We start from the raw sequence: 27,241 nt of genomic DNA on the forward strand, positions 1-27,241 counted from the left end.
GGGATCATGTATGTCATAACATATCAGAACTTCATTTTTCTTTATGGCTAAATCCATTGTATGTATATACCACATTTTGTTTATCCATGTATCTCTCGATGTACACTTAAGCTGTTTGTACCTTTTAGCTATTATGAATAATGCTGCAATGAACGTTGGTGTATACATAGGTGTTTGAGACTCTCCTTTCAAGTCTTTTGGTTATATACCTAGGAGTGGAATTGCTGGGTCGTACGATGATTTTATATTTAATTTTTTGAAGAACTGCCAAACTATTTTCCGTAATGTTATACCATTTTACAGTCCCACCAGCTATGGATGAAGGTTCCAGTTTCTCCACATTCTCAACAAAGCTTATTTTCTATTTTTCTGACAATAGTCATCCTAGTGGATGAATAAGAATTTACCAAGAAAACTAACAGATGAAAGATGAAAGAAGCATCAAGAAGTTAAAGAACTTGGGATATTATTAGTATGCCTGCAGGACTAGAACCTGGAATACATAGATGAGTGGTAGAAAATGATGTTGAAGGATGACATAAAGGATCTTACGTACCCTGATAAGTGTTGGTTTTATTTTTGGTGTAGTAGAGAGTATTCAGAAGACTTTAAGTAGGAGCTATATTATCAAATTTGCAGTTTAAAAAAATGACTGTAGTGACCGTGTCCATCCATACAGGATAGACTAAAGAAGGAAAGCCTGGGGTTAGGGAGAGTAGTTAGTAACAAGCTTCCGCTATTGTGCAGAATTACAGATAATGAACTGCTTGACTGAAGGCAGTGTCAATATGAGTGTTTTGAGAGATTTTCCCCTTTATTACCTTTAAAAAATAGCATTATTAGATTTTTTTAGATGCAGAGGGATACAAAAAAGAAAGCAAAACAATAAGAGAACCATAATCTCCTTGCACAGTAGTTCCTGCTGACATATTCTAGAAATTAAAGATTCATATATTATATATATAATTCAAATAAAAATTCATATGTAAACAAAATACAAAAGGAATAGTAAAAGCCACTCTTCCCTGTCTTCCCAGTATCTCTATGCAAAAGTTAATATTTCTTATGATTCATGTGTGCATGGGTATACACACATGTGCACATACGTATATAACATAGAATATCTACATTATATGTGTAATATGTAATATAAAATGCGTAATTGTGTATATATATATAATAATGAGACATATGAGGTCAGAAAACCAACATGTTTTATATAAGAGAAACGAAAATGTGTCCGTACAAAGATGTACACAGATGATCATAGCAGCTTTATTTGTAATAGCCAAAACTGTCTACATCCCAAATGCTCATCAGCAGGTGAGTGGATAAACAAATTGTAGTTTGTTGTACTGTCGTGGCTTACGTGTTGCTGTGATGCTGGAAGCTATGCCACCAATATTTCAAATACCAGCAAGGTCAGCCATGGTTGTCAGGTTTCAACAGAGCTTCCAGACGAAGGCAGACTAGGAAGAAGAACCTGGAGGTCTCCTTCTGAAAAAACTGGCCAGTGAAAACCTTATGAATAGCAGGAAAGCATTGTCTGATATAATGCCTGAAGATGAGCCCCGCAGATTGGTAGGTACTTACAATAGGACTAGAAAAGTACTGCCACCTCAAAATAGAGTCGATCTTAATGACATGGATGCAGTCAAGCTTTCAGGACCTTCATTTGCTTACGTGACACGACTCAAAATGAGAAGAAACACCTGCAAACATCCATTAATAATAGGAACATGCAGTGAATGAAGTATGAATCTAGGAAAATTGGAAGTCATCAAAAATTAAATGGAATGAATAAAGATCAATATCCTAGGCATTAGTGAGCCGAAGTGGACTGGTATTGACCATTTTGAATCAGACAAACTATGGTCAACTATGCTGGGAACAACAAGATGAAGATGAATGGCATCACATTCATCATCAAAGAGAACATTTCAAGATCTCTTCTGAAGTACAGCACTGTCAGTGATAGGATAATATCTGTGTACCTACAAGGAAGATCTACAAGAAAGAGCAGTTAATACGACTATTATTCAAATTTACACACCAGCCACTAATGCCAAAGATGAGGAAATTGAACATTTTTACCAACTTCTGCAGTCTGAAGTAGATCGAACATGTAATCAAGATGCATTGATAATTAATGGTGATTGGAATGTGACAGTTGGAAATAAGAACAATCTGTAGTTGGAAAACATGGTCTTGGTGATGAAAACAATGCCAGGGATCACATGATAGAATTTTGCAAGACCAGTGACTTAATCGTTTTGAATACCTTTTTTCAACAACATAAATGGCAGCTATACACGACCTCATCAGATGGAAAACACAGGAATCAAATCGACTACATTTCTGGAAAGAGACAATGGAAAAGCTCAACATCAGTCAGAGCAAGGCTAGGGGCTAACTGTGGAACAGACCCTTTGCTCATATGAAAATTATAAGTCGAAGCTGAAGAAAATTAAAACAAGTCCCTGAGAACCAAAATACGATCTTGAGTATATCCTACCTGAATTTAGAGGCCATCTCAAGAATAGATATGGCGCATTGAACATGAATGACCAAAGACAAGAGAAGTTATGGGATAACAGCTAGGACATCATGCATGAAGAAAGCAAGGGTCATTAAAAAGACAGGAAAGAAAGAAGAGACCAAAGTGCATGTCAGAAGAGACTCTGAAACTTGCTCTTGAAGGTAGAGTAGCTAAAGCAAATGGAAGAAATGATGAAGTAAAGGAGCTGAACAGAAGATTTCAAAGGGCGACTCAAGAAGACAAAGTAAAGTATTATAATGAAATGTGCAAAGACCTGGAGATAGAAAATCAAAAGAGGAGAACACGCTTGGCATTTCTCAAGCTGAAAGAAACTGAAGAAAAAATTCAAACCTCAAGTGGCAGTATTGAAGGGTTCTACAGGGAAAATACTCAACGACACAGGAAGCGTCAAAAGAGGATGGAAAAAATACACAGAATCACTGTGCCAAAAAGAATTGGTCAACATTCAGCCATTTCAGGAGGTAGCATATGATCAAGAACCAATGGTATTGATGGAAGAAGTCCCAGCTACACTGAAGGCATTGGTGAAAAGCAAAGCTCCAGGAATTGACAGAATACCAGTTGAGATGTTTCAACAAATGCATGCAGCACTGGAAGTGCTCACTCATCTATGCCAAGACATTTGGAAGACAGCTGCCTGGCCAGCCAACTGGAAGAGATCCATATTTGTGTCCATTCCAAAGAAAAGTGATCCAACAGAATGTGGAAATTATCGAACAATATCACACGCAAGTAAAATTTTGCTGAGGATAATTAAAAAAATATTTCGGCAGTACATCAGTGGGGAACTGCCAGAAAGTCAAGCCAAATTCAGAAGAGGACGTGGAATGAGGAATAGCGTTGCTGATGTCAGATGGATCTAGGCTAAAAGTAGAGAATACCAGAAAGATGTTTACCTGTTTTTTATTGACTATGCAAAGGCATTAGACTGTGCGGATCATAACAAATTATGGATAACATTGCAAAGAATGAGAATTCCAGAACAACTTAGTTGTGCTTATGCGGAACCTGTACATAGGCTAAGAGGCAGTCGTTTGAACAGAACAAGGGAATACTGCATGGTTTAAGATCAGGAAAGGTGCGCATCAGGGTTGTATCCTTTCACCGTACTTTTTCATCACTCTCTATGCTGAGCAAATAATCCAAGAAGCAGGACTATATGAAGAAGAATGTGGCATCAGGCTTGGTGGAAGACGTATTATTAGCATCCTGTGATTTGCAGATGACACAACCTTGCTTGCTAAAAGTAGAGAGACTTGAAGCACTTACTGATAAAGATCGAAGACTGTAACCTTCAGTACGGGTTACACATCCACATAAAGAAAACAAAAATCCTCACAACAGGACCAATAAACAGCATCATGATAAATGGAGAAAAGAGTGAAGTTGTCAGGGATTTCATTTTACCTGGATCCATGATCAACACCCACGGAAGTAATAGTCCAGAAATCAAATGATGTATTGCACTGGACAAATCTGCTGCAAAAGACCTCTTCAAAGTATTAAAAAGCAAATATGTCACTTTGAGGGCTAAGGTGCGCTTGACCCAAGTCATGGTGTTTGCAGTCACCTCACGTGCATGAGAAAGCTGAACAATGAGTAAGGAAGACCGAAGAAGAATTGGTGCATTTGAGTTATGGTATTGGCGAAGAATATCAAATATACCATGGACTGCCAGACGAACAAACAAGTTTGTCTTGGAAGAAATGCAGCCAGAGTACTCCTTGGAAGCAAGGATTGCGAGACTTCGTTTCAAGTACTTAGGACATGTTATCAGGAAGGACCAGTCCCTAGAGAAGGACATCATGCTTATTAAGGTAGAGGGTTAGAGAAAAAGAGGAAGACCCTGGACAAGATGGATTGACACAGTGGCCCCAAGAACGGGCTTTGCAATTATAGCAACAATTGTGAGAATGGTGCAGGATTAGGCAGTTTTTACGTTCTGTTATACATAAGGTAACTATGCGTCAGAACTGACTCATTGGCACCTAATAGCAATAGTATATCTATACCGTGGTTTAAAGAAAAAAACTATACAACATGTATGAATCTCAAAATAATTGTGCTGAGTGAAAGAAGCCAGACACAAAAGAACAAATATGATCCCACTTATGTGAAATATCTAGAACAGACAGTTGCATAAAGACCAAAGTTGATTAGTGGTGTGCAGCTATCACCAAAAATTAGTTTTAAAACCTTTTCGTCACTCCAATAAGATCCCTCAGGTCCATTTAATATTAGTCCCATTCTCAGCCCTCACCCCAGGCAACCACCAATCTACTTTCTGTCTCTATAGATTTGCCTTTTCTAGACATTTTATATAAATGAAATCATACAATATGTGGTCTCTTGTGTGTAGCCTCTTTCATTTAGCATACTGTTTAGAAGATTCATGACATTGCATGTTTCAGTAGTTCATTCCTTTTTATTGCCAAGTAGTATTCCATTGTGTGGATATACCACATTTTGTCTGTCCATTCATCAGTTGATGGACATCTAGGTTGTTTCCAATTTTTGGCTATTGTGAATAATACTACTGTGAACATTCATGTGCAAGACTTTGGGAAGACATGTTTTCATTTCTCTTGGATAGATACCTAGGAGTAGAATTGCTGGGTCATATGGTAAATTTATGTTTAACTTTTCAGGAACCTACCAAATTGTTTTCCAATGTGACTGCACCATTTTACGTTCCAGCCAGCAGTGTATGAGGGTTCTGATTTCTCTACATCCTCTGCACCATTTGTTATTGTCTGTCCTTTTTGTTATAGTTATTCTAGAGGGTGTGGTTTCGATTTACATTCCCCTAATGACTAATGAGGAAACCCTGGTGGTGTAGTGGTTAAGTGCTACGGCTGCTAACCAAAAGGTCGGCAGCTCTAATCTGCCGGGCCCTCCTTGGGAACTCTACGGGGGCAGTTCTACTCTGTCCTATAGGGTCGCTATGAGTCGGAATTGACTCGACGGCACTGGGTTTGGTTTGGTTAATGACTAATGATGGTACAGGAGCAGGCAGTGTTTCATTCTGTTGTGCATAGTATTGCTATGAGTCAGAACCAACTTGAAGGCAGGCACCTAACAACAGTGACTAATGTTGTTGAACTTTTTTGTGTGTGTTTATTAGCCATTCGTATGTCTTCGTCTTTTGTAAATTGTCTCTTCAGATCTTCTGTCCATTTTTTAATTGGATTGTTTGGCTTCTTATTATTGAGTTGTAAGAATTTGTTATATATTTTGGATAGTTTTCAGATATGTGTTTGTAAATATTTTCACCCGAGCTGTTGATTATCTTTTCATTTTCTTAACGGTATATTTTGAAGCGGAAACATTTTAAATTTTTGTGAGGTCCAGTTTATCAAATTTTTCTTTTATGGCCCATGCTCTTGTTGTCATTTTTTTTTCATTGCCTTTTTAACAGAAAGTATGCTGTTTATATGAAGTATTATGAAACCATGATTCTCTATGTCACTGGAGTTTAAGTATTAGAAAATACTGCATGTACACACTGAAAGGCTTTCTCCCTCTTCCTTCTCCTCACCCTCCTCCATGTTAAGAAATAAATAAGAGAAGTGATATTAGCCTAAATTGTTACGCTGATAGACCTTAATTGTGATGGTTTTTTACCTGCCACAGTGGTTATCCCATAATTTTGGCCTTTCTGGCTGATTGTCCTTCTTCAGAGCATAGGTAAAAGGTAAATAAATCTGTCCTGGAGAATAGGATTTTGTGCTGTCAGAGTAGTCTCTATTGACAGTATTGAGCAAACTACTTCATCAGGGAATATTTCTTATAGTGTTGAATGTAATACAAACAGACCTGCTGTTTCCTACAGGGCAAGTCATAGGTCAGGGAATAGTTTGTATTGAGTTATTTTCTGTATTTGGAAACCATGGTTTCAGTGCATTCACAAAGAAGCAGGAAAGTAAACTATAAACCAAATGACTCAGCTATATTCAAAATTTAATAGATTGTAGGTTAAAAATGATTGCAGAATATAGAAAAATAAAAGCATTTTCACAGAGTTGTTAAATATATAATGCGTGTAAATATTTAATAAGACCACAGCTTTTGGTAGCTTAATGATTAGATATCTAAATCATTTTTTAAAATAATTTTTTTTTAGCTCAGGAAGTTCTTCTCTTCTCGTTTTAGTTCTCTAGATAAGCATATTTTTCTTCACCTTCTAATGGGTACAAAGAAGTGGTTTCCCATACTGGGGGAGATGAAATACCCAAATCTCCTTGGTGAACAGGAATAATTGAGGATTTCAAATATGAGATGAGCTTGCAGCAGAAGGAAAAATCCGGTATACTTATGCTTATGAAATTATTTTAAGCATATGAACAGCTCGGAGGGCGAGGCGGGGGAAGATGATGAATGCCAGCAATAAAAGCCTTTGTTCAAATCCAGCTTTTTAATTTCCCTTGCTCTGTTTTAAACTTAGTGTGAGTAATACACTTATTTATTCTAGAGACCAAATAATGCATAATGGTGTGAAAATGCCGTTTAGCATCACGTCAAAAAAAACTTAGAGGAATAATTGTTTAAATGGTCCTTGCCATGTGACAGACTTCTCCCCGCTTGGGGAAAAGAGTCACCCTCTTTGGCCTGGGCTCTTTGGCATCTTTATGGGGCCACATTTTCGGGCAAGACGTGGAAATCGTCAAGGGATTATTTAATCCTTAAAGCTGTTGCTGGATTGAACTCCAAGGAATAAAACTGTTTATATGATCCCATAAGACCCCTGATTTTTAAAAGTATGGAAGAGATATGTGGCTTTGAAAACACTTTTACTTGCAGGGAGAGTGGAGTCAGCACATATGCAAATGTTTATGTTGATTTTCTTTTTAAATTTCTGAGCTTTTACCTCACCTACAACATACCAAAACCAAACCCAGTGCCGTCGAGTCCATGCTGATTCATAGCGACCCTATAGGATAGAGTAGAACTGCCCCATAGAGTTTCCAAGGAGTGCTTGGCAGATTCGAACTGCCGACCCTTATGGTTAGCCGTAGCACTTAACCACTACACCACCAGGGTTTCCTACCTACAAAATAAATGGAAAAAATATATGTAATGGAATTTTTTAAGTAAATCATATATATTTATTAACTATTAAAATAGAGCTTTGTTAATCTAAGTATAAACATATTGGCCCAATAGATTCATTCAGCTGTATAGTTTGAGAAACAAAGATGCAAATAAATTCTCTAGTGAGATGTACCAGTTAAAAGCTCCACATACCACATATGAGGATAGTACTGTTTACTGAATACATCAGAACTTTTAAATGGAATAATGAAATGAATAAGGATAAGTTTTGGCAGTCTACAGCAGTAAGGCTTGTGTTTTTCCTAGAGTAGCTCAGCTTTCTGAATATAAATGTAGATGTCTGTAAGCCTTTAAATTAAAAACTAAAATATGAAAAAATAAACCGATGTGTTTTATTGTTTTCAAAATGTAAATCACTGTTGCATATTTATTTTTAAACCTGGTGTGTTGAAAGGAAGTAGAAGACCCTGTGGATTTGCGGTGGTATGGCAGAAATTCTGAGAGAATAGGCTGTCTATGGTCATCCTTGATGTATTAAAATGAGATTGGCAGTGAATTGGAGGGATGTGGGAAGCAGGAAATGTTTGCTTGAAACAGCTGTCGTCAGTGCTTTGTGTGAGAATGAGGGGTCTATCGGGGAAACATACAAAACAACAGCAGCCAGTTAAAATATAAACTCTCACCATCTACTTGTTAATGTTTGGAGCTGCACGTTTTCCTAGGAGAAGGATCTTAAGAATCAGGTAAATGCAAAATGGAAATCCTGGGGCATTTAAATGAATCCAACCAGAAACTGTAATGAGGATTTTACAAAAATGAAAAATGGGCTTTTCATCAGTCAGAATGTTAAGGACAGAAGAGTGCCTTCTTGCCCAGGCTTAGCAAGCATAAAGTGTCACTTTTGGCTCCCTGCTCAGGTCAGCCAGAATGACAGTTGTGCTACTATAATCTCTTTACATTAGTGGCAACTGACTTAAGAAGAAACAATTCAGACTTGTTTCCAAACTCAGTATAGAGTTGTCTTCGGACTGTTTTGTACCATTATCAGTCTGCTTGATTTTTGTCTGCCCACTGAGGTGTAAAGAGATTATCTTAACTTCATAAAAGTATGCCACTTAAATGCTCCAAAAGTGAGCAGTCCTCAGGTGTACCAATCTGATAAAATCTCCCTCATCTGAAAACAGAGCTTTTTAATGACAGATTTTGTGGATTTACTTTTTAAAGCTTTGTCTTTTTACATAAACATTTTTATTTTAGATTTGTTTTTACTCTTTCTTCAGTTCAATTCCATTCACCTAATTATCTCTTACATTTGTAATTGGAAAGTGTTCATTAAATTATGGTATTAATTTAACTTGGTAGAATTATCTCAAAAAATAACGCCAGCACGATATTACAGAAGGAGTAGCTCTATGAGGTGGAAATATGTATGTCCCTGTAGAGCTGTCGTTGGTGATTTTACAGGATGGTGATGTACAAGACGTCGTTTGAGATTGCTACCTCTTTCATCTTCAGCTTTCAAATAACCCAGTAAATCAAAAGCTAATTTATTTGATGATTGTTTAAATGTAGCCAAAACACAAATTATATGCATAAATAACAAGTATTCAGTCAGTAGATAAGTACTTACTGAGCATCTCATATGTGCCAGGCAGTGTTCAAAGGACTTGAAAGTCATCAATAAATAAAACAAAGATTCCCACTCTGGTAGAGCTTACATTCTAGCTGGGGAAAATAAAATACAAATAAGTAAATTTTATAGTATGTTAGGTGATATGTGCTATGAAAAAAGGTAAGAGGTCAGTAGTACCTGCAGGAGGATAATGTGAACATCCTTAGAGATACATATTACTACAGTGATGTCTGTTATGCATTAAGAAAGCTTAGAACAATGAGGAGGATTAGGATAGAGCCAGACAGATTACTCATTTTAAGTAGGACTAGTCTGGAATTCAGGATTTTAGTGATACAATGGAAACCCTGGTGGTGTAGTGGTTAAGTGCTACGGCTGCTAACCAAAGGGTAGGCAGTTCAGATCTGCCAGGCGCTCCTTGAAAACTCTATGGGGCAGTTCTCCTCTGTCCTGTAGGATCAGTATGAGTCAGAATCAACTCGACAGCACTGGGTTTGGTTTTGGTTTTTTTGGTTTAGTGATACAATAATGAAGCACTGAGCTGCTAACCAAAAGGTTGGTGGTTCGAACCCATGTAGCAGCTCCATGAAAGAAAGACCTGGCAATCTGCTTCTGTAAAGATTACAGCCAAGAATACCCTGTGGGGCAATTCTGCTTTGTCACTTGGGGTTGCTATGAATGGGAGTCAGCTCCCTGACACACAACAGGAGCAGTCTGGAATTGAGTTCTACATTGAATGTTTTGTGCAAGACACTCTGATTTACTCTGAAGGGATAAGGTAATCAAAGACAAATCAGTCCTTGCCTTTTTGCTCTCAAGGAAGTTTCTACAATCTACTCATCCAAAAAACCAAACCCAGTGCCCTCAAGTTGATTCCAACTCATAGCAACCCTATAGGACGGAGTAGAACTGCCCCATACGGTTTACAAGGGTGTAATCTTTACAGAAGCAGACTGCCACAACTTTCTTCCACGGAGCAGCTGGTGGTTTGGACCGCAGACCTTTTGGTTAGCAGCTGAGCACTTTAACCACCGCACCACCAGGGCTCGTTCCTATAATCTAAATGAGGATAAACAGACATGTAAGCAACTAGCTGAATAACACAAGTTCTAAATAGCTATGTATGTGTGTTGTTGCTAAAGGGGAGAAGCAATTAGTTCTGACTGGTGATCCATCAGGGAAGCAGAGAAGGTACAGCCTGACCAAAGTTTTGACAAAGGGTAAGATAAGTTTGACACAGTATGCCAAAGACTTTTTACTAGAAAATGGCTTTGCAAATGGAAAAGATTCAAGTGACTATGAGGAAGAATGCAATGAGGTGCAACTATTAGAATAAAGGGCAACAGCTAACAGAGTTTCAGGTCCATGGCTGATCTTTCCAGTATTTGTCTCATATGCCTGTAAATAATGTATTTGAATGGGCAAGAATTTTGAAAGTGATGAGAGAAACTGAAAGTAGAACTGAAGACAATGATTTAATTTAAAAAAAAAAAAAAAAGGGCAGTAGAAAATGATTTGGGATTATTTGACAAAATAGTGACAGATTCAGAGACCAACAAAAAAGATACTAATTATTAAAACAAGAAAAAGAATGAATGCTTTAATAGACTCTGATAACACCACTGTAATTTTAGTCCCAGATTAAAGCAGTAGTCTCCCACTCACTGATCATAGATTTGTCTAAGCCCTGAATTGACTCCAAAAGTATTGTGCTTGATATCGGATTTTTCTGCTTTTCTTTAGTTTAGATAGCCTGTGAATACTTGGATTTGTGAAGGAATGAACTATTCATCCAGCTTGGTGATGGCAGCATTTGTCTTTTTCTTCTAGCATCACCTGTCTGAAATTGGGAAATGAACTCGTTTCAAAATGTATTTATGCATTTCTTGATTCTGTGAAATAAAGAGATTGAAAAAAGTGACGTTCATTTTCCTAGAAACTTTTTATGGTAAAGATTCATTTAATATAACTTGTTAAGTTCACATTAAACATTTGTATTTTATAAAAGCTGCCAGTAGCTGTTCATTGAATGTAAGAAGTTGAACATGTGAGACTAAACCTGTGACAAAAGCTGTTTGCCAAAATATATTTTTTAACACAAAGTAAAATGGATTATGAAATTATTATTTAATTGAAATCTGTATTCAGAAGTAAAAAAGACACACCCAAGTACACAAGCACATTTTAAACCTCTCTTTGAATCAGGTCTACTAATACACCACATTGGTCAAAGCATATCAAGTGGCTGAACCCAAAGTCAAGGGCGAGGAAGTATACTCCACCTCCAGTGGGAGTAACTGCAAAGTGGGATGGATGCAGTTCTAATGGGAGAACTGCAAAGACAGGTGACAGAGAACATGGATACAAGAAGGGGTAAAGAATTGGAGCCAGTAATTCAATTTGCCATAGTCATTCTTGGAGACCACCAAATGGAGATATTCATTAGATTCCCTGCACCTTCTTTATTGGTTCGGTCCCTTACTATCAGGTAAAAGGCCTGAGTCACCCTATCTTCTGCCATTCTCTCTTTCTTTTGTGGCTGGTTTAGTGGAGGATTTACAGATGCAATAGAAAGCCTTTATTATGTGACTATATTCAGAGAGCAACCCAAAAAAAAAAAAAAAAGCATGTTTTTTAAGTTTATGGGCATTAGCAATTCCCTAAATGCTATTTTGCAGTTTTCTGTCCAGTGTCTCAGGTACCCATGTTTCCCCTCTTTACATACATATCAGAAAAAAAAAGCCCATTGCCGTCAAGTCGATTCCAACTCATTGTGACCCTGTAGGACTGAATAGAACTGCTGCCCCATAGGGTTTCCAAGGAGCGGCTGGTGGATTCGAACTGCCGACCTTTCTGTTAGCAGCCAGTTAGCACTTGGCTAGCACTTGGCTGCTAACCAAAAGGTCAGCAGTTTGAACCCACCAGCCACTCCAAGAGAGAAAGTCTGCTTCTGTGAAGATTTATAGCCTGACCTATAGGGTCGCTATGAGCAGAATCGACTTGACAGCAATGGGTTTGGTTATGTTATAAATCTAACATGTATATAAATGTTCTCAGAATGTTTTTATATTTCACTCTTTACCATGAATGGAAAATGTTGCAAATAGAGCTTTCATGTTTTTCTCACAGTCCAATATAATTTGGAAAATATTTGTCCACTGAGGATATTTGTATCTTGTTTTACAAGTGGGATTTGTGACCCCAAAGAATCAACAACTAATAATTTGTGTCGTCAGGTCCAACGTGTCACCCATGTTAATATAAAATGACTAAATTTTTGTTGAATACCTACTTCCTCTCTAAAGAGAGCTTGAATAATGTGTTTGCCCACTTGTTGCTAACGCTCCCTGTGAGCTCAGGCTTTTGATGGTGGTGAAGGAGCCAAAAACAGCTCTTGACATGTTTCCCTGGCACATGTTCTAGACACTGATGATGATTTTGAGTTTAGCAAACTCTTGTTAAAATGTATCTGCTGGAGTATCTGATCCCAAAGTTTGGGAGACACACTAACTGGAAGAAGTTTTCTAAACTTACGTGTTCTAACTAAACTCTTCTGTCTTGTCAGCCACCAGCTCTGCCCACTTGGAAGACCTTGCTTACCTGGATGAGCAGAGACACACACCTTTGAGAACTTCTCTTCGAATGCCAAGACAGAGCATGGGCGGTGCTCGTACACAACAGGATTTAAGAGGTTAGCATCATGGGAGGCTTTTAGAATCACCGGAGGGCTTTAGCAATGCTCAGAGACAAATGGAAACGGGCAACAGGGAAAAAGTTCCCTTTGTTTCCAACTTTTACATTATTTAAGCCTTGATTGAGAAGTAAGATGATCCGTTTTATCATGTAACCAATTTCTTTTGGCTGAATCTAGGAGAAAAAGATAAACACAAATAAATTGTACTTACAGAAAGGCATTGTAATAGTTGGGAGCATTTATTCCTTGAAATTCTGAAAGCAAGCAAGGGGCTGATGGTGATAGGGAAATAACCCAAGATCTTGGGTTTCAAAAGTGATTGTAGACCAACTTCAGTGACTTTTGTGCTGATAATTATGTTTTTAATTAGAGAACTTCTTTCATTTTCATTCTAGTGGCCAGTTCTCAGATATACAGTACTCTTACTTTGTTGGCGTTTCAGACAGTGCTTCTAGTCTTGTCCTAGCAACATCCAAACAACTAATCCTTTTCCTGCTCAGGAACTTTTTTACTCTCTTTATGGCATGCTACATGATTCTAGAAGCAAAACCTGATCTTTTCAAATATTTTTATTTTGTTTCAACCACAGGCTAGTTGAGGAGCCTGTTACTGGTATCTCAGCTTACATCTCATGTTTGTTTAAAGTGAACCAAACTATCTCTGATACCATTGACAGATAGTCTGCCTTCTCTTGTATCTAGCAATCCATAGCTGTGCTACATCAAGTGCATTTTTTATTTTATATTACAGATTCCTTTCATCTGTTCTTTTCTGTCCTCTTCCCCTCTTCTCCCATGCCCTACTCTAGGCAATATAGTGCCACATTCATAACTCCCACAGGAGGGGATTCACACATGCCTACTGTCCATTCTAGAAGTCACTATATTGACAGTTTTTCAGTGATGACCAAGCAACTAGGAACATAAAATAATTGATTGTATAATTACCATACCTCCCATCAACTAGTGAGTTGATGGTCTCAGTCATTGTTTTAGTTCACAGTTCCGTCTATCCTGCTTGCCATTTCTTCAGTTTGCCATATATATATTTACTTAATATATTTCTGTGTATTTCCAGCCCAGAAAATGGAGTTATGTCAAACACCAGTGCTAGTGGAGTGATTATATCTAAATCCTGAATAGATTTAGTCAAAAGACCAAATACATGATTTGTTCCAAAATGAAGACACGTAGCCATAATAAAGAAGACAAGGCGCAGCTACTGATATGTATGGATTAGGCTGAGAATCTGCCACATTAGCATCACCTTGCATCTCATTACTAAAAACACATTGTTGATTATATTCTCTGCTTTGCTAGCCATTGAATCATGGATGTTATGCTACACAGAAAACAAAATTAATTGACAGATTTCAGCTGTGTAATTTTCAGGGCCCTTCGTGTTGGGTTCTGTTGATACATAGTGGCACATGTCTGCTTCTAGTATCTAAATATTTAGAAGGGCTTTGACAAATGCATTCTGGTGAGCTTATGTTTACACATGGATTTCTGCTGGATCTAGAATATAACAAAGATCTTGTCCTTTGTGTTGAGCTTCAGCCTAAACATTCAGTAAAACAACAAAAGTGCATTCAGAGATTTTTTCCAAAGCATATCTAAATTTTAGGAAACTCTCTGCCTGAATAATGCATTCCTAAAAATACTAATTTCATATCCCTTGGAGATAGTTTGTTCATTGACAAAGGTGCTTCAATATTAATGTTTCTATTCCTTGAAATTATCTTTATTTTTGAAGAGCTTTTCTTTTAGCAGTCTAAATGGGTTAAAGCATGCCATGCAGGTGGGTGCATTGATCCATAAGAGAGCAGGTGTTGGCTTAGCAGAATTTTGACCTTCTAAAATTAAAAAAAAATTAGCATATTTTAATTTATAACTTTAGAGCCCTGGATAAAAATCGTCCCTCAAAAAGTAATATTTTATCTCAATTACAGGGTACAAATGAATTATATGACTTATGATGTGACTTAAAATGCATTAACAATAAAAGAAAGCAAACTTGAACAGACTTTCCATATGTTCTATAGAGCTGCTTGCCAACCCTCTATAATTTGTGATTATTATATCTAAAACATTACATATTATTGTAGAAACCAAATCAGATTGTTTTCCCAGCATATTTTTTAAAAAAGTCACATCATAGTTTCTGATATTAGTTAAAGAAGCATACAAATTGTATCATATTTCAATTTTACATCTTTTTCTCTTTTGGTTATGGTCGAAGTAGTATAACTTACCCCCAAAAAAGCAATAAAGCGATTGAATACCATTTTTTTAGTATGCATCAAAATATATCTTTCTGTATTAGAGGTATATCTTTCTACACTTTAAAGCATTCCTTCAAACAAGTCCTATGAAACAGTTTTTCTAATCACTATTCTGATTTTAAATGATCCGAGGTCTTCAGAGATGGCAGTTAATAGTCATGTAAGCTGTAGTATACTAAGTTTACTGGACAGCTGATTGAAATTGTGAAATAACATCCCATTGGGCAATGTCTAAAGAGCATTTGAGGTGGTAAGCATTTATAGAGAGCTTCATACAAACAGAGTCTTGCATATTCTGCTTAACCCATTGCCATCGAGTCGATTCCGACTCACAGCGGTGTAGCGGTTCTCAAATTTTTGGTCCCAGGACCCCTTTATACACTTAAAAAATTATTCAGGATTCCAAAAAGCTTTTGATTATATGGGTTGTATTAATTGATATTTACAATGTTAGAAATTAAAACAGAGAAATTGTTTAAAAATATTTATTTTACATTTAAAAAACAGTAATAGACCCATTACATGTTAACATCATGTAGGTTCTAGAAAATTTCACTGTATCATTGTGAAAGAATGAGAATGAAAAAAAGCAAATAATTTCCTAATATTATGACAATAAATTTGACTTCACACCTGAAAGTGTTTTGATAATTCCCGGGAGTCCCCCAGACCACATTTTAAGAACCACTGATTCACAGGAATACCATTGTAATTAAAGGTAAGTTCTGTGCCTTCAAAGACCATACAGTCTGTTTATGGAAATGTAGAAAACTGTAGTTTGAGTATTGGTTCTAAGTTGTTAATGTGAACATGGTTTAAGAGTACAGCCATAGCTCATTTACTAGTAGTTGCCTTAGTAGTAACTGCAATTGTTTGAGCATACTGGTGTTTCATGGACTGCTGGAGCAGAAGTTGCTAAGCTAGAGTTTGGACTTTTCAAGGAGGGTATTGACATTAACATTTGCTTCTTTGCTTCACTAGTAAAAAGTCTCTTTCTTGACTTTTCAAGACAGCTGTTTTGAACAACTGTTCTACTGAAATTGATGTTTCCAGAGATCCAATCCAACAGTGGGGAGAAGGTCACATAAGTACACTGCCCAGGATCCCATTACAGCAAGCTAGTGGATTCCTAGCTGTCAGCCATCCAAGAGCTTGAGCTCTAATGGTAAAATAGTTAGAGAAGGTTGTCTGCTAGTGCGGAGTATAGCTGGCCAGCCTACCACAAGTAGGTTAGTCCCAAAGCCCAGTGTCCTTTGACAGATATTAATTTGAAATCCTATTAAAGTTTTAACTTCAGTTTTTAAAATTATTTTGGTGTCCATATTTTTTAATCTTCATTATGTTAATATGGAGCTAAACTAGAAATAATCCACATGAAACCTCGTACTCTATCTGTCCATCTTAATGAAATCTCTTATTCCACAGAGAAAAACAGAAGCTACGTTTGCCGCCTGTTAAAAGGAAAGAAGAGATAGTTGTTCTTTATTGATAAATGTCATAAACCTTACGAGGGAATGTATAAAAGGAACCAGTGGGAGTTAAAATACACAAAGCAGAACATGGCACAGTGACTTTGAATAGTAGCTACTTAGGTAAATTAAAAAGAAATTATTTGTAATAAGACCCTAACCTGCCTGGTGTTAAATTATAATCACGCTGTTCTGCTTGAAGAGATTATACATTACTAATTAAATCTTCATTTCTCAATATAGGTTGGTTTCCTTAGGACTTTTACTAAATCCCATTATGTAAAGTGCCATTCACAACCATCAGGTTTAGTTAATAGCTGTTTTAATAGGTAATAGGTTGGAGGGTGTATGGGCAAATGATAATCTGGCTCATTGGCAGAATTTATGTTAAATTTGCCCTGCCACAGTTTACTTGGCTTTATCAACTGAATGAATTGAATTTTTATCAAATAAAAGCAGTGTTTCACACTATTTGTGAGTTCTTTACTTTTCCAGAAGAAGCCTTGATGGAACCATAGTTTAGCACTCGGCTGCTAACTGAAAAGTAGATACTTTGAACCCAACAGCTGCTCCACAAGAGAAAGATGTGGCAGTCAGATTCTGTAGAGATTTACAACCTTGGAAACCCTATGGAGCAATTTTACTCTGTCTTATAGGGTTGCCATGAGCCAGAATTGATTCGGCCTGAAATGGGTTTTTGTTTGTTTGTTTGTTTATGGGATCACTGTGAGTCAGAATCGACTCAATGGAAGTGGCTTTGATTTTTTGGTTTTTATCAAACTTCAAGATGGAATTTACATTAAATTCCAAACCAATGAGTACCTTGTTAGATGACTAAGATGTCATGAAGCTAAATACTCTTGCATTAGCCTACTGAGTCACACATCCCTAAGGCTGCTTAGTCATCTTGATCATCACCTGGCTGTCTCTCACATTTACAAGGGAATCTTTCCATCAGTCTCTTCCATCTCATTGTTCATTATTTTATTTTTACAAGTAAGATTAAATTTCTTTCTTCTTAGGTAAATTCAAAATCCAGACATAAGGTTACATGAACATAAAAGCCCATATATAAATATTAGGTAGACAGGTTTGTATGTTTAGTTGTATGACTGTTGTCCCCTCATCCCCAGCCAGCTCTTTTTGCACAAAAAACAAAACCTGTTACCATTGAGTCATTTCTGATTCAAAAAACCCTAAAATTTGAAAAGTCTGTGTTTTCAAATGTCTGCTAGAAAATACGCTTTTTGGGGTAGTCTGGCTATGATTATTTTTACAAAATCACTAATTGTTAAAGTAGGTTCAGTTAGGTGCATGGATCTGGTTTTTATATACTAACCTTATTTAATAAATTCCATCTTAAAGTTTGAAACCCAAACAGTACCAAATACACAACACAGTTCCCTTACAAGATCAGTAGTAAAGGGAGAAGTAACCTTTGAGAAAGAGATGAGTCTATAGAGCACATAGCCTGCTAACAGGCACATATTGACCTCTTAAATTAAATAACACACTACTTAGAGAGTGTGGAGTAACATGAAAGAAAATTCTAACGAATAGCTCTGCAAGAATAAATTACTAAAAATATTTTTGAATGCCATAAGTGTAGTAAAGAAAAATAACAAATCATTAAGCCATTTTGATGTTTTGATCTAGATTAGATTTAAAGAATCAGCTTTCCAGTTAATCTTTTTATCATTGTTTTCCCCCAAAGTGGCTAAATCTACTAAAAATAATTATAATGCCAATCAATTTACTTAGATAAGACTTTGCAAAACATTTTTAAACTCATTAAAGTCATCTAAGCTTTCCAATCTTGTAGTAAATAAAAGATTTTTATGAAATAATTTCCCCGGATACTAATAAAATTATAGAGTTGGAGAATTTCTTATGTAAGGCCATAGCTATTCCATCATTGAGAGTTCATTTTAAAATGTTTAATCTTAAATTTCAAGTAATTAAAATACCTAGTTTTGATACCCCTATAAAAATTAATATTGTTTCTCAACTTCAGGGTCAACAGTCTGAGAGCACAAAACTCAAAAAAAAAGATGACATAGTTATTTAATTATTCTTTATCAAATGTTTCATATTTTAAAAGCTTTACTGCTTTTTTATGTTTCTTACATTTTAAGGTATTAAATTAAGGTGGCATATAAACAGTGGCAACCTTTGAGGGAGTTGGGCTTTCCATATTTTTTTTTACTGTTTTCCAAAGATCTTTGTTCCTGTCCTGAAAATTCCACTCAGCAATGACTCCAGAAGATTTTTTTCAACATATATTTTTCTACAAGACCACTGTGAGAAAGCCGAAGTTTAATATGCAAGTCAGGAAAATTCAAAGTATGATCTTTCAGAGCAAAATAAGCCTTTTCTTGTTTTTTATCTGCACATTAATAGAGTACAGTGGACTTCGTAAAACACTAAGAGAAATGTTGAGAATGGGAAACTTCTAAACATAAAAAAAATGATAGCTTACATTTATTGGAGCTCTTATTCTTTATGGGCACATTCCTCAGAGCCTTAAACATGTTCTTATTTAATCCTCACAACTCTTAATGTAAGTAGTGGTAGTAAGGAAGTAGAGACCTTAAGAACTTATTAAGGTCACATATCTAGTAATTAGAAGAGCCAGGACTCAATCATATCTGGCATCTGGACTTTAGAACCAATGCTCTTAGCCACTATACTATGCTAAGTTATAGAGAATATATTATAAAAAGTAATATGTAATATAATAGCAATATAGTGGCTTATTGTAGATATTCAATACTCTGGGTTGCTGGGGACGAGAAACAGAGTTGCATGTAAAAAATAATTGCCTATGGCTGTTCAGCAGGGGCTATGGTCAGAGAGGACACCACCTATCAAGTACATTAGCCCAAACTGGCTCCTGCCTGTCTTCCCTATTTTCATCGATAGCACCTCAGTTTTCCTCTCTCTCAGACTTTAAATCTTTTTTTTTTTTTTAACAAGAAAAAAAGTTTTATTCAGAATATGTTCAAAGGGGCAAAAGTGGGAAATGGATAAGCATGTTGCCAAAGCTATGTCTGCCCAAGTCCAAGGAATTATTACAGATTAGGCAAAAGTAGAAAAACAGACAAGCATGCTACCAGAGCCATATCTGTCCAAGTCTGGGGAAGCATTACAGAATCATCAGTATATGTTAATATTACAAATGGGTAAAATCATAGAAAGCTTCACCTTTTCACAGATTGGCTGAAAACTGCCAATCACCATGATTCTACATTTTAAATTGTTTTTCTTAATAATCATTGGTACAGGTTTCAGTAACGACAGTCAGGAGGGTCTTCACTGGTCCAACAAATATTATTAACTAATCCCTAATAAAAAGAGATAAGAATGGAAAATATGTGGGTCTTTTGTACTGTTTATGATTCGTTCAGACTTTAAATCTTGGCATTAGCTTTGAATTCCCATTTTCATTCTCTCTTATATCCAGTTACCAAGCCCTGAAGAATCTACTGTCACGGAGCCCCTCACATTCTTTCCATGTTCTCTAGTCTCAATACTGTTAATTAGCTTGTCTCCCTCCTTTGGTTCTTCCATGTGCTGATCAGCCTAATGACTGACTGCCAGATTAATCTTTCTAAAATGCAGTTCAGATCATAGCATTTCTCTGTCTTAGAGTCAATCATTACCATCATCCCTGTTCAGTTAGTGAGCAGGAACAGAAACTGGAAAAATAAAAAAGCAGTTTTAGAAAAGACAAGTTATTGTTTGTTATTAACTTTAAAATTAACTCTGTTGATACTTAAGAAAAGATAAAAGTTTTTTTTTTTTTAATGGACACTGCCAGATAGAGAGTGATACAGAATATGTAATAGGCAAGAACTAAAGGAGCAGAGATAGTAAGATAATGTATGAGAAAGCGCCGCCTAGCAATGCTTAATGGATTTTACTTTATTCAAAAACAGATACTAAAATCACTTCCATGCCAATTGAGAACTAACACAATAAATTGTATAGTAAAACCTTTTTCCACATGGAGTTACTGATAGCAGCTCGTGGTGTTTTTACCTGTGTTAATGGAACCATAACAGGGGAGAAAAGTAGAGTGATTAACTGGAAAGAGCCATGGGTAGAAAGAAGAAACAGAGAAATAAGATTGCACTCAAGATAAGAAAAAAAAGTTGAATTCTAATGTGAAACATATCTAGAACCCAGAGGTAAAAGGGTTCTAACTGAAAGAAATTACTTTGGCATCAGTAATTTTAAAGTACTTAAAAAGAGGTAAGAGGAGATAGCAAATCTCTAATCAAGGTGGAGTAAGGGAAAGAAATAGACATGTCTTGACAGTTCATATTTTAATTAGCTTATCAGTCTGTAGAAGAAGAAACAGCAGGGGTAGACAATAGATGGCATGGAAATTTGGAGGTGTTGGAAAGTCCATGATGCTGCCAAGATTTCTAAAAGTGATTGAGAAACATGTAAAGTGAAAAGACTTGAACAGAGTTGGTCATCAAAAATGGGAAAATGAGAACAGGACTACAGCAACCTGTATTTGTGTTTTGAGAATGGTAATTACTAGCATTTATTGAGCATTTACTATGTGTCAGGTTTCATACTAATAACTTCACATTATCATGGTCCTTACAGCAGCCCCATGAGGTGTATATATCCTCTTTTACTGAAGAGGACTTCCTGTAGTATTTCTTGTAGTGCAGGTCTAGTCTTCGTGACCTTTCTGCACTGAGAATGTCTTCATTTCATCCTCATTCTTGAAAGACAGTTTTGCTGGATATAGAATTCTTGGTTTACAGCTCTATACTTTTAGTACTTTAAATATGTCATTCCATTTTCTTCTGGCCTCTGGGTTTCTGATGAAAAATTGGCAGTTAATCTTATTGAGAATCCCTTGTACATGATAATTTGCTTCTTTCTTGCTGCTTTTAGGATTCTCTTTTTCTTTGGTTTTCAAGAGTTTGGTTACAATGTGTCTCAGTGTAGATCTCTTTGGGTTTATTCTACTTGGATTTCATTAAATTTCTTGGATTTCTAAATTTGTGTCCTTCATTGGTATGCCTGAGCACATAACCCACCATGCTGTATACCTGTGGTTAGGTGTTCCTAAAAAAAAAAAAAAAAAAAAATTGCTGTCAAGTCAATTCCGATTCAGTAGTAACCCTATGGGTGATTCTAGTGACAAAATTAGAAACAGAGAATCTTGACCCCAAATAGCCAAAGCAGTCTTGAAAAACTCTTCCTGGTTTCAGAACGTACTATAAAGTTACAGTAATCAGAACAGCCTGTTACAAGTCAACAACAACAACAAAAAAGAATAGCTTCTGAGGCTGCTTAGATACCGCCAAACACCTCATGGAATTTGGTTCCTTAGTTTGGAAGTTTAGGGTCATGGTTTCATGGGACATCCAAGCTAACTGGCCTAATAACTGTTTAGTGCTTCTGTTCCACCAGTCTTAAAAGCTTACAAGCACCATCCAACATACAACAATTGGTCTCTATTTGCCTGGAACAACAGAGGAAGAAGGAGAGTCAGGAATAGGAAAAGGAAATGGAACGTGTGGCTAATTGCCTCCACGAACAACTGCCTGCTTTGCCATGGAGAAAAAAAAAAAAGAAGAAGTGGATGGTGCCTGGCTACTATTACTGCATTACTGAACGTTTTGATCAAAGATTTTGTAGAAGAATCCTGATCAAAAGGAGGGAAATGGATTATAAATTCTCATGGACTCCAGACTTTCTGGAGCCGTGGAGGCTAGATGGATCCCTGCAACTATTGCCCTGAGATAATCTTTGAAACTTAAACCAAAAATATCCCCTGAAGCCTTCTTGAAACCAAATAGTGGGAAAAAAAAAAAAAAAGTAGATTAGTTAAATAGTAAAAAATGTCTGCATTGATTAGTATGCTATTTTAAGAACTAGCTATAGAAAATCAAATTGACAAAGGCAACTTGGAGGATAGGAACCTTAGGGGGCAGTGAGTTTATGTTAATGGAGGAAGAACAACTCAGAGAGGAGGAAAGAATGGTTGCACGACTCGAAGAATGTAATCAATGTCACTGAATTAATTGTACATGACAGAAACTGTTGAATTCGTGTATGTTTTGCTGTGTATATTCTCAAAAACAACAACAGAAAAAATAAAATTTAAAAAATGAAACAGAAAGAGACAGAAAGGGCCACATGAACCAGAGAACTACATCATCCTGAGACCAGAAGAACTAGTTGGTGCCCGGCCACAATCGATGACTGCCCTGACAGGGAGCACAATAGAGAACCCCTGAGGGAGCAGGAGATCAGTGGGATGCAGACCCCAAATTCTCATAAAAAGACCATACTTAATGGTCTGACTGAGACTAGAGGAATCCCGGCGGTCATGGTCCCCAAACCTTCTGTTGGCACAGGACAGGAACCATCTCCAAAGACAACTCATCAGACATGAAAGGGACTGGACAGTGGGTAGGAGAGAGATGCTGATGAAGAGTGAGCTAATTATATCAGGTGGACCCTTGAGACTGTGTTGGCATCTCCTGTCTGGAGGGGGGATGGGAGGATAGAGAGAGTTGGAAGCTGGCAAAATTGTCATGAAAGGAGAGACTGGAAGGGCAGACTCATTAGGGGGAGAGCAAGTGGGAGTACGGAGTAAGATGTATATAAACTTATATGTGACAGACTGACTTGATTTGTAAACGTTCACTTGAAGCTTAATAAAAGTTAATAAAAAAAAAAAAAAGGAACAGAAAGTTCTGACGGGCTACACCAGATACCTTGGTATAAATTGAATGATTGATAAAATAGTGAAAGTAATTATTTTTCTCCAAGATGCTAGAATTAGTGAGATATTGGAACAATTGGCTACTTCTTCCATTAAAAATAAAGTGGTAATGATTATATTTTCAATTTTGAATAGATATAAAAGACCTAAAAAAAAAAAAAAAAGTCCAGTGCTGGTACAAGGATAGACATATAAAGCAATGGATTGGAATTGAGAGTCCAGAAATAAACTCATGTATCTATGGTCAATTGATTTTTTACAAAGATACCAAGTTTAGTTAATAGGGAAGGAATAGTGTCTTCAATAAATGGTACTGGGACAACTGGATGTCCACAAACAAAGGAATGAACCTGGACCAATACCTCATACCCTATATGAAAACTAAATCAAAATCGATCAAAGACCAAAATGTAAGAACTAAAAGCGTAAAACCTCTAGAAGAAAACATAAGGGGAATGCTTTGGGACCTATTTTTTAACAAGAGAATCTTAGATATAACAGCAAAAAGCAACAAAAGGCAGATGGATCAGTGGGACCTCATCAAAATTAAAAACTTTTTTTCATCAATGGACTTTATTAACAAAGTGAAAAGACAGCATACTGATTGGGAGAAAATTTGGGGAAACTATATATCTGATAAGAGTTTCATATCCAGAATATATAAAGAACTCCTACAACTTAAAAGTAAAAACAATCCAATCAAAAAAGGACTTGAATAGACATTTCATCAAAGAAGATACACAAATGGCCAATAAACGCATGAAAAGACAGTCACCGTCATTAATGATTTGTTGTTGTGTGCTGTCCAGCCAATTCCAACTCATAGCAACCCTATAGGACAGAGTAGAACTGCCCCATAGGGTTTCCAAGGAGCAGCCAATGGATTTGAACTGCTGACCTTTTTTGGTTAGCAGCCGAGCTCTTAACCACTACACCACCAGAGCTCCCATTAGTCATTAGGGAAATGCAAATCAAAACCACAATGAGATACCACTTCACCCCGACTAGGCTGGCTGTTATAAAAAAAAATGGAAAATAATGAGTGTTAATGAGGATGTGGAGAAATTGGAACTCATCCATTGTTGGTGGAATTGTAAAATGGTGCAGCTGCTGTGGAAAACAGTTTGGTGGTTCTTCAAAAAGTTAAATATAGAATTACGTTGTTATTGTTGTTAGGTGCCTTCGAGTCAGTTCTGACTCATAGCAACCCTGTGTATAACAAAACGAAACATTGCCTGGTCCTGTGCCATCCTCACAATCATTATGTTTGAGCCCACTGTTGCAGCCATTGTGTCAGTCCATCTCATTGAGGATCTTCCTCTTTCACTGACCGTCTGCTTTACCAAGCATGATGTCCTTCTCCAGGGACTGGTCCCTCCTGATAACATGTTCAAAGTACATAAGACAAAGTCTCACCATCCTCCCTTCTAAGGAACATTCTGACTGTACTTCTAAGACAGATTTGTTTGTTCTTCTGGCAGTCTATGTATATTGAATATTCTTGACCAACATCATAATTCAAATGCATCAATTCTTCTTCAGTCTTCCTTATTCATTGTCCAGTTTTCACGTGTACGTGAGGTGATTGAAAATACAATGGCTTGGGTCACATGCACCTTAGTCCTCAAAGTGACATCTTTGCTTTTTAGAGAGATCTTTTGCAGCATATTTGCCCAGTGCAATGTGTCCTGATTTCTTGACTGCTACTTACATGGGTGTTGATTGTGGATCCAAGCAAAATGAAATCCTTGACAACTTGAGTATTTTTTTCATTAATCATGATGTTGCTTATTGGTCTAGTTGTGAGGATTTTTGTTTTCTGTATGTTGAGGTGTAATCCACACTGAAGGCTGTAGTCATATGTAGAATTATCATATGACCCAGCAATTCCACTCCTAAGTATATACCCTAAAGACTTGAATGCAGGAACTCAAACAGATACTTGTATACCAATGTTCATTGCAGCATAATTCACAATAGACAAAAAGTGGGAACAGCCTGAGCGTCCATCATCCAATGAATGGATAAACAATGTGTGGTATATATATACAGTGGAATATTATTTGGCCATAAAATGGAATGAAGTTCTGATACATGTGACTACATGGATGAACCTTGAAAACATTATGCTTTGTGAGATAACTCAGACGCAAGAGAACAAATATCGTATGATCCCACGTCTATGAAATACCTAGATAGGCCAAGGAGGGTAAGAGGGAGAAATGGAAAGTTATTGCTTAACGGGTTGAGTTTCTGTTAAGGGTGATGAAAAATTTTGGGAACAGATATGGTGATGGTTGCACAATATGATGAATAATTAATTACTGAATTGTACACCTAAAACAGTTGAAATGACAAATGTTTTGTTATATACATTTTGCCACAATAAAAAAGAAAACAATTAACCTCTTTGAATGCATATACATACACACACACACACGTATATGATTAGTATGTTGTATCAGTTATAACAAGCCACTTCTTAGAAAGGCGTTAGTTATTAGATTGTTGGATATGGAGCCATGCCTTCTCAATAATTCTTCTCCCTAAAGGAAAGAAAAGGATAGTCTTTTAAAAAATCTATCCTGCCTTCTTTGAAAGAGTCTAGCTCTGAGGCACATTTCCCCTCTCCCCACCGCACCCCAACTTCCTGTAGGAAATACTGTTTGATTGTCAGTGCCTTGGCAATCATCCAAGTCTTGCCTATGATATGCCAAGAGCTTGGAAGATAACAGTTTTTCTTCCCCTCCTGTCTTATTATTTAATGGCTCTCTTGTTTATGACAGTATATTTTAAACAGGAATGTATCCTTAAAAGGTGGCAAACAAATGATTCATTTCCTTTTATTATCATAGTACAGAACAAGGGTTTTCAAAGGCCTGGGTTTGCATCCTATCGCTGCCTTCCTGTTCTACCAGAACTGTTTGAATACATTTCCCTACAGTTGAGAAGATCCATACTCATTTTTCATTCATGAATTCGTTTATTAAACATTATTGAATGTATAATTATTAATGACAATCGAATTATTGAATGACAAGATCTATAGTAGTTAATAAGGACTTACTAAGTTGGGTGATTGTGGTAGGGTACGTTGATGTGATATCAGAGTGGAAGCATAGGGGTTGACGTGATCATGTCAGAAGCATATATTTGTTGGCTGTGCAATGGAATGTGTGGGAAGCAAGATTATGCATTAAAACCTTGTTTAAATACATAGTAAAAGCAAGAAATGATGAGAACCTAAAGTATATGGTTATCATTCATTGAGCATTTACTAGATTCTTACCCTAAGGACTATACATACCTTTTTTTTTTTTTTTCATTTAAATTTAGGAAGTAGATTCTCTTATTAGCCTCATTTTACAGATAGCAAAACTAGGACTTACAGTGATCTAGCACCTACTCCAAGGAAATGGAATGGCAAAAGGGAAAATACTATTGATAGAACCTTGTGAAAAATTAGATGTAAAGATTAAGGAAGGAGGGGGGCCAAGATGGCTGACTAGGTAGACGCCACCTCAGATCCCTCTTGCAACAAAGACTCAGAAAAACAAGTGAATCGATCACATACATGACAATCTACGAACCCTGACCAACAAACACAGATTTAAAAAGTTGACCTGAGTGACAGAGATGGAGAACGAACAACTACAGGGAAGCAGAGACTGTTTTCAGAGCCTGGAGCCAGCGTCCCAGTCAGGTAACCTTGGCGCCGGGCTTAGGACTGGGTGCAGGGGAGCTGAACACAACATCCTGCGACGGCGCAAACACGGGGCGCAGCCCTAC

General features: G+C 36.7%; 1 protein-coding gene across 7 annotated transcripts in view; it reads left to right on the forward strand.

The window, feature by feature from the left end:
* Positions 1-27,241, forward strand: part of TANC2 (tetratricopeptide repeat, ankyrin repeat and coiled-coil containing 2) — a 381,836-nt gene that overhangs the window by 218,349 nt on the left and 136,246 nt on the right. For all 7 annotated transcript variants that reach the window (XM_049860883.1, XM_049860882.1, XM_049860884.1 and 4 more), the window contains one exon: positions 12,811-12,936. In XM_049860883.1, the coding sequence (XP_049716840.1) occupies positions 12,811-12,936 (126 nt within the window). The remainder of the gene's footprint in view (positions 1-12,810; positions 12,937-27,241) is intronic.

Source organism: Elephas maximus, chromosome 19 (genome assembly GCF_024166365.1).
Source record: "Elephas maximus indicus isolate mEleMax1 chromosome 19, mEleMax1 primary haplotype, whole genome shotgun sequence".
Classification (NCBI taxonomy): Eukaryota; Metazoa; Chordata; class Mammalia; order Proboscidea; family Elephantidae; genus Elephas; species Elephas maximus.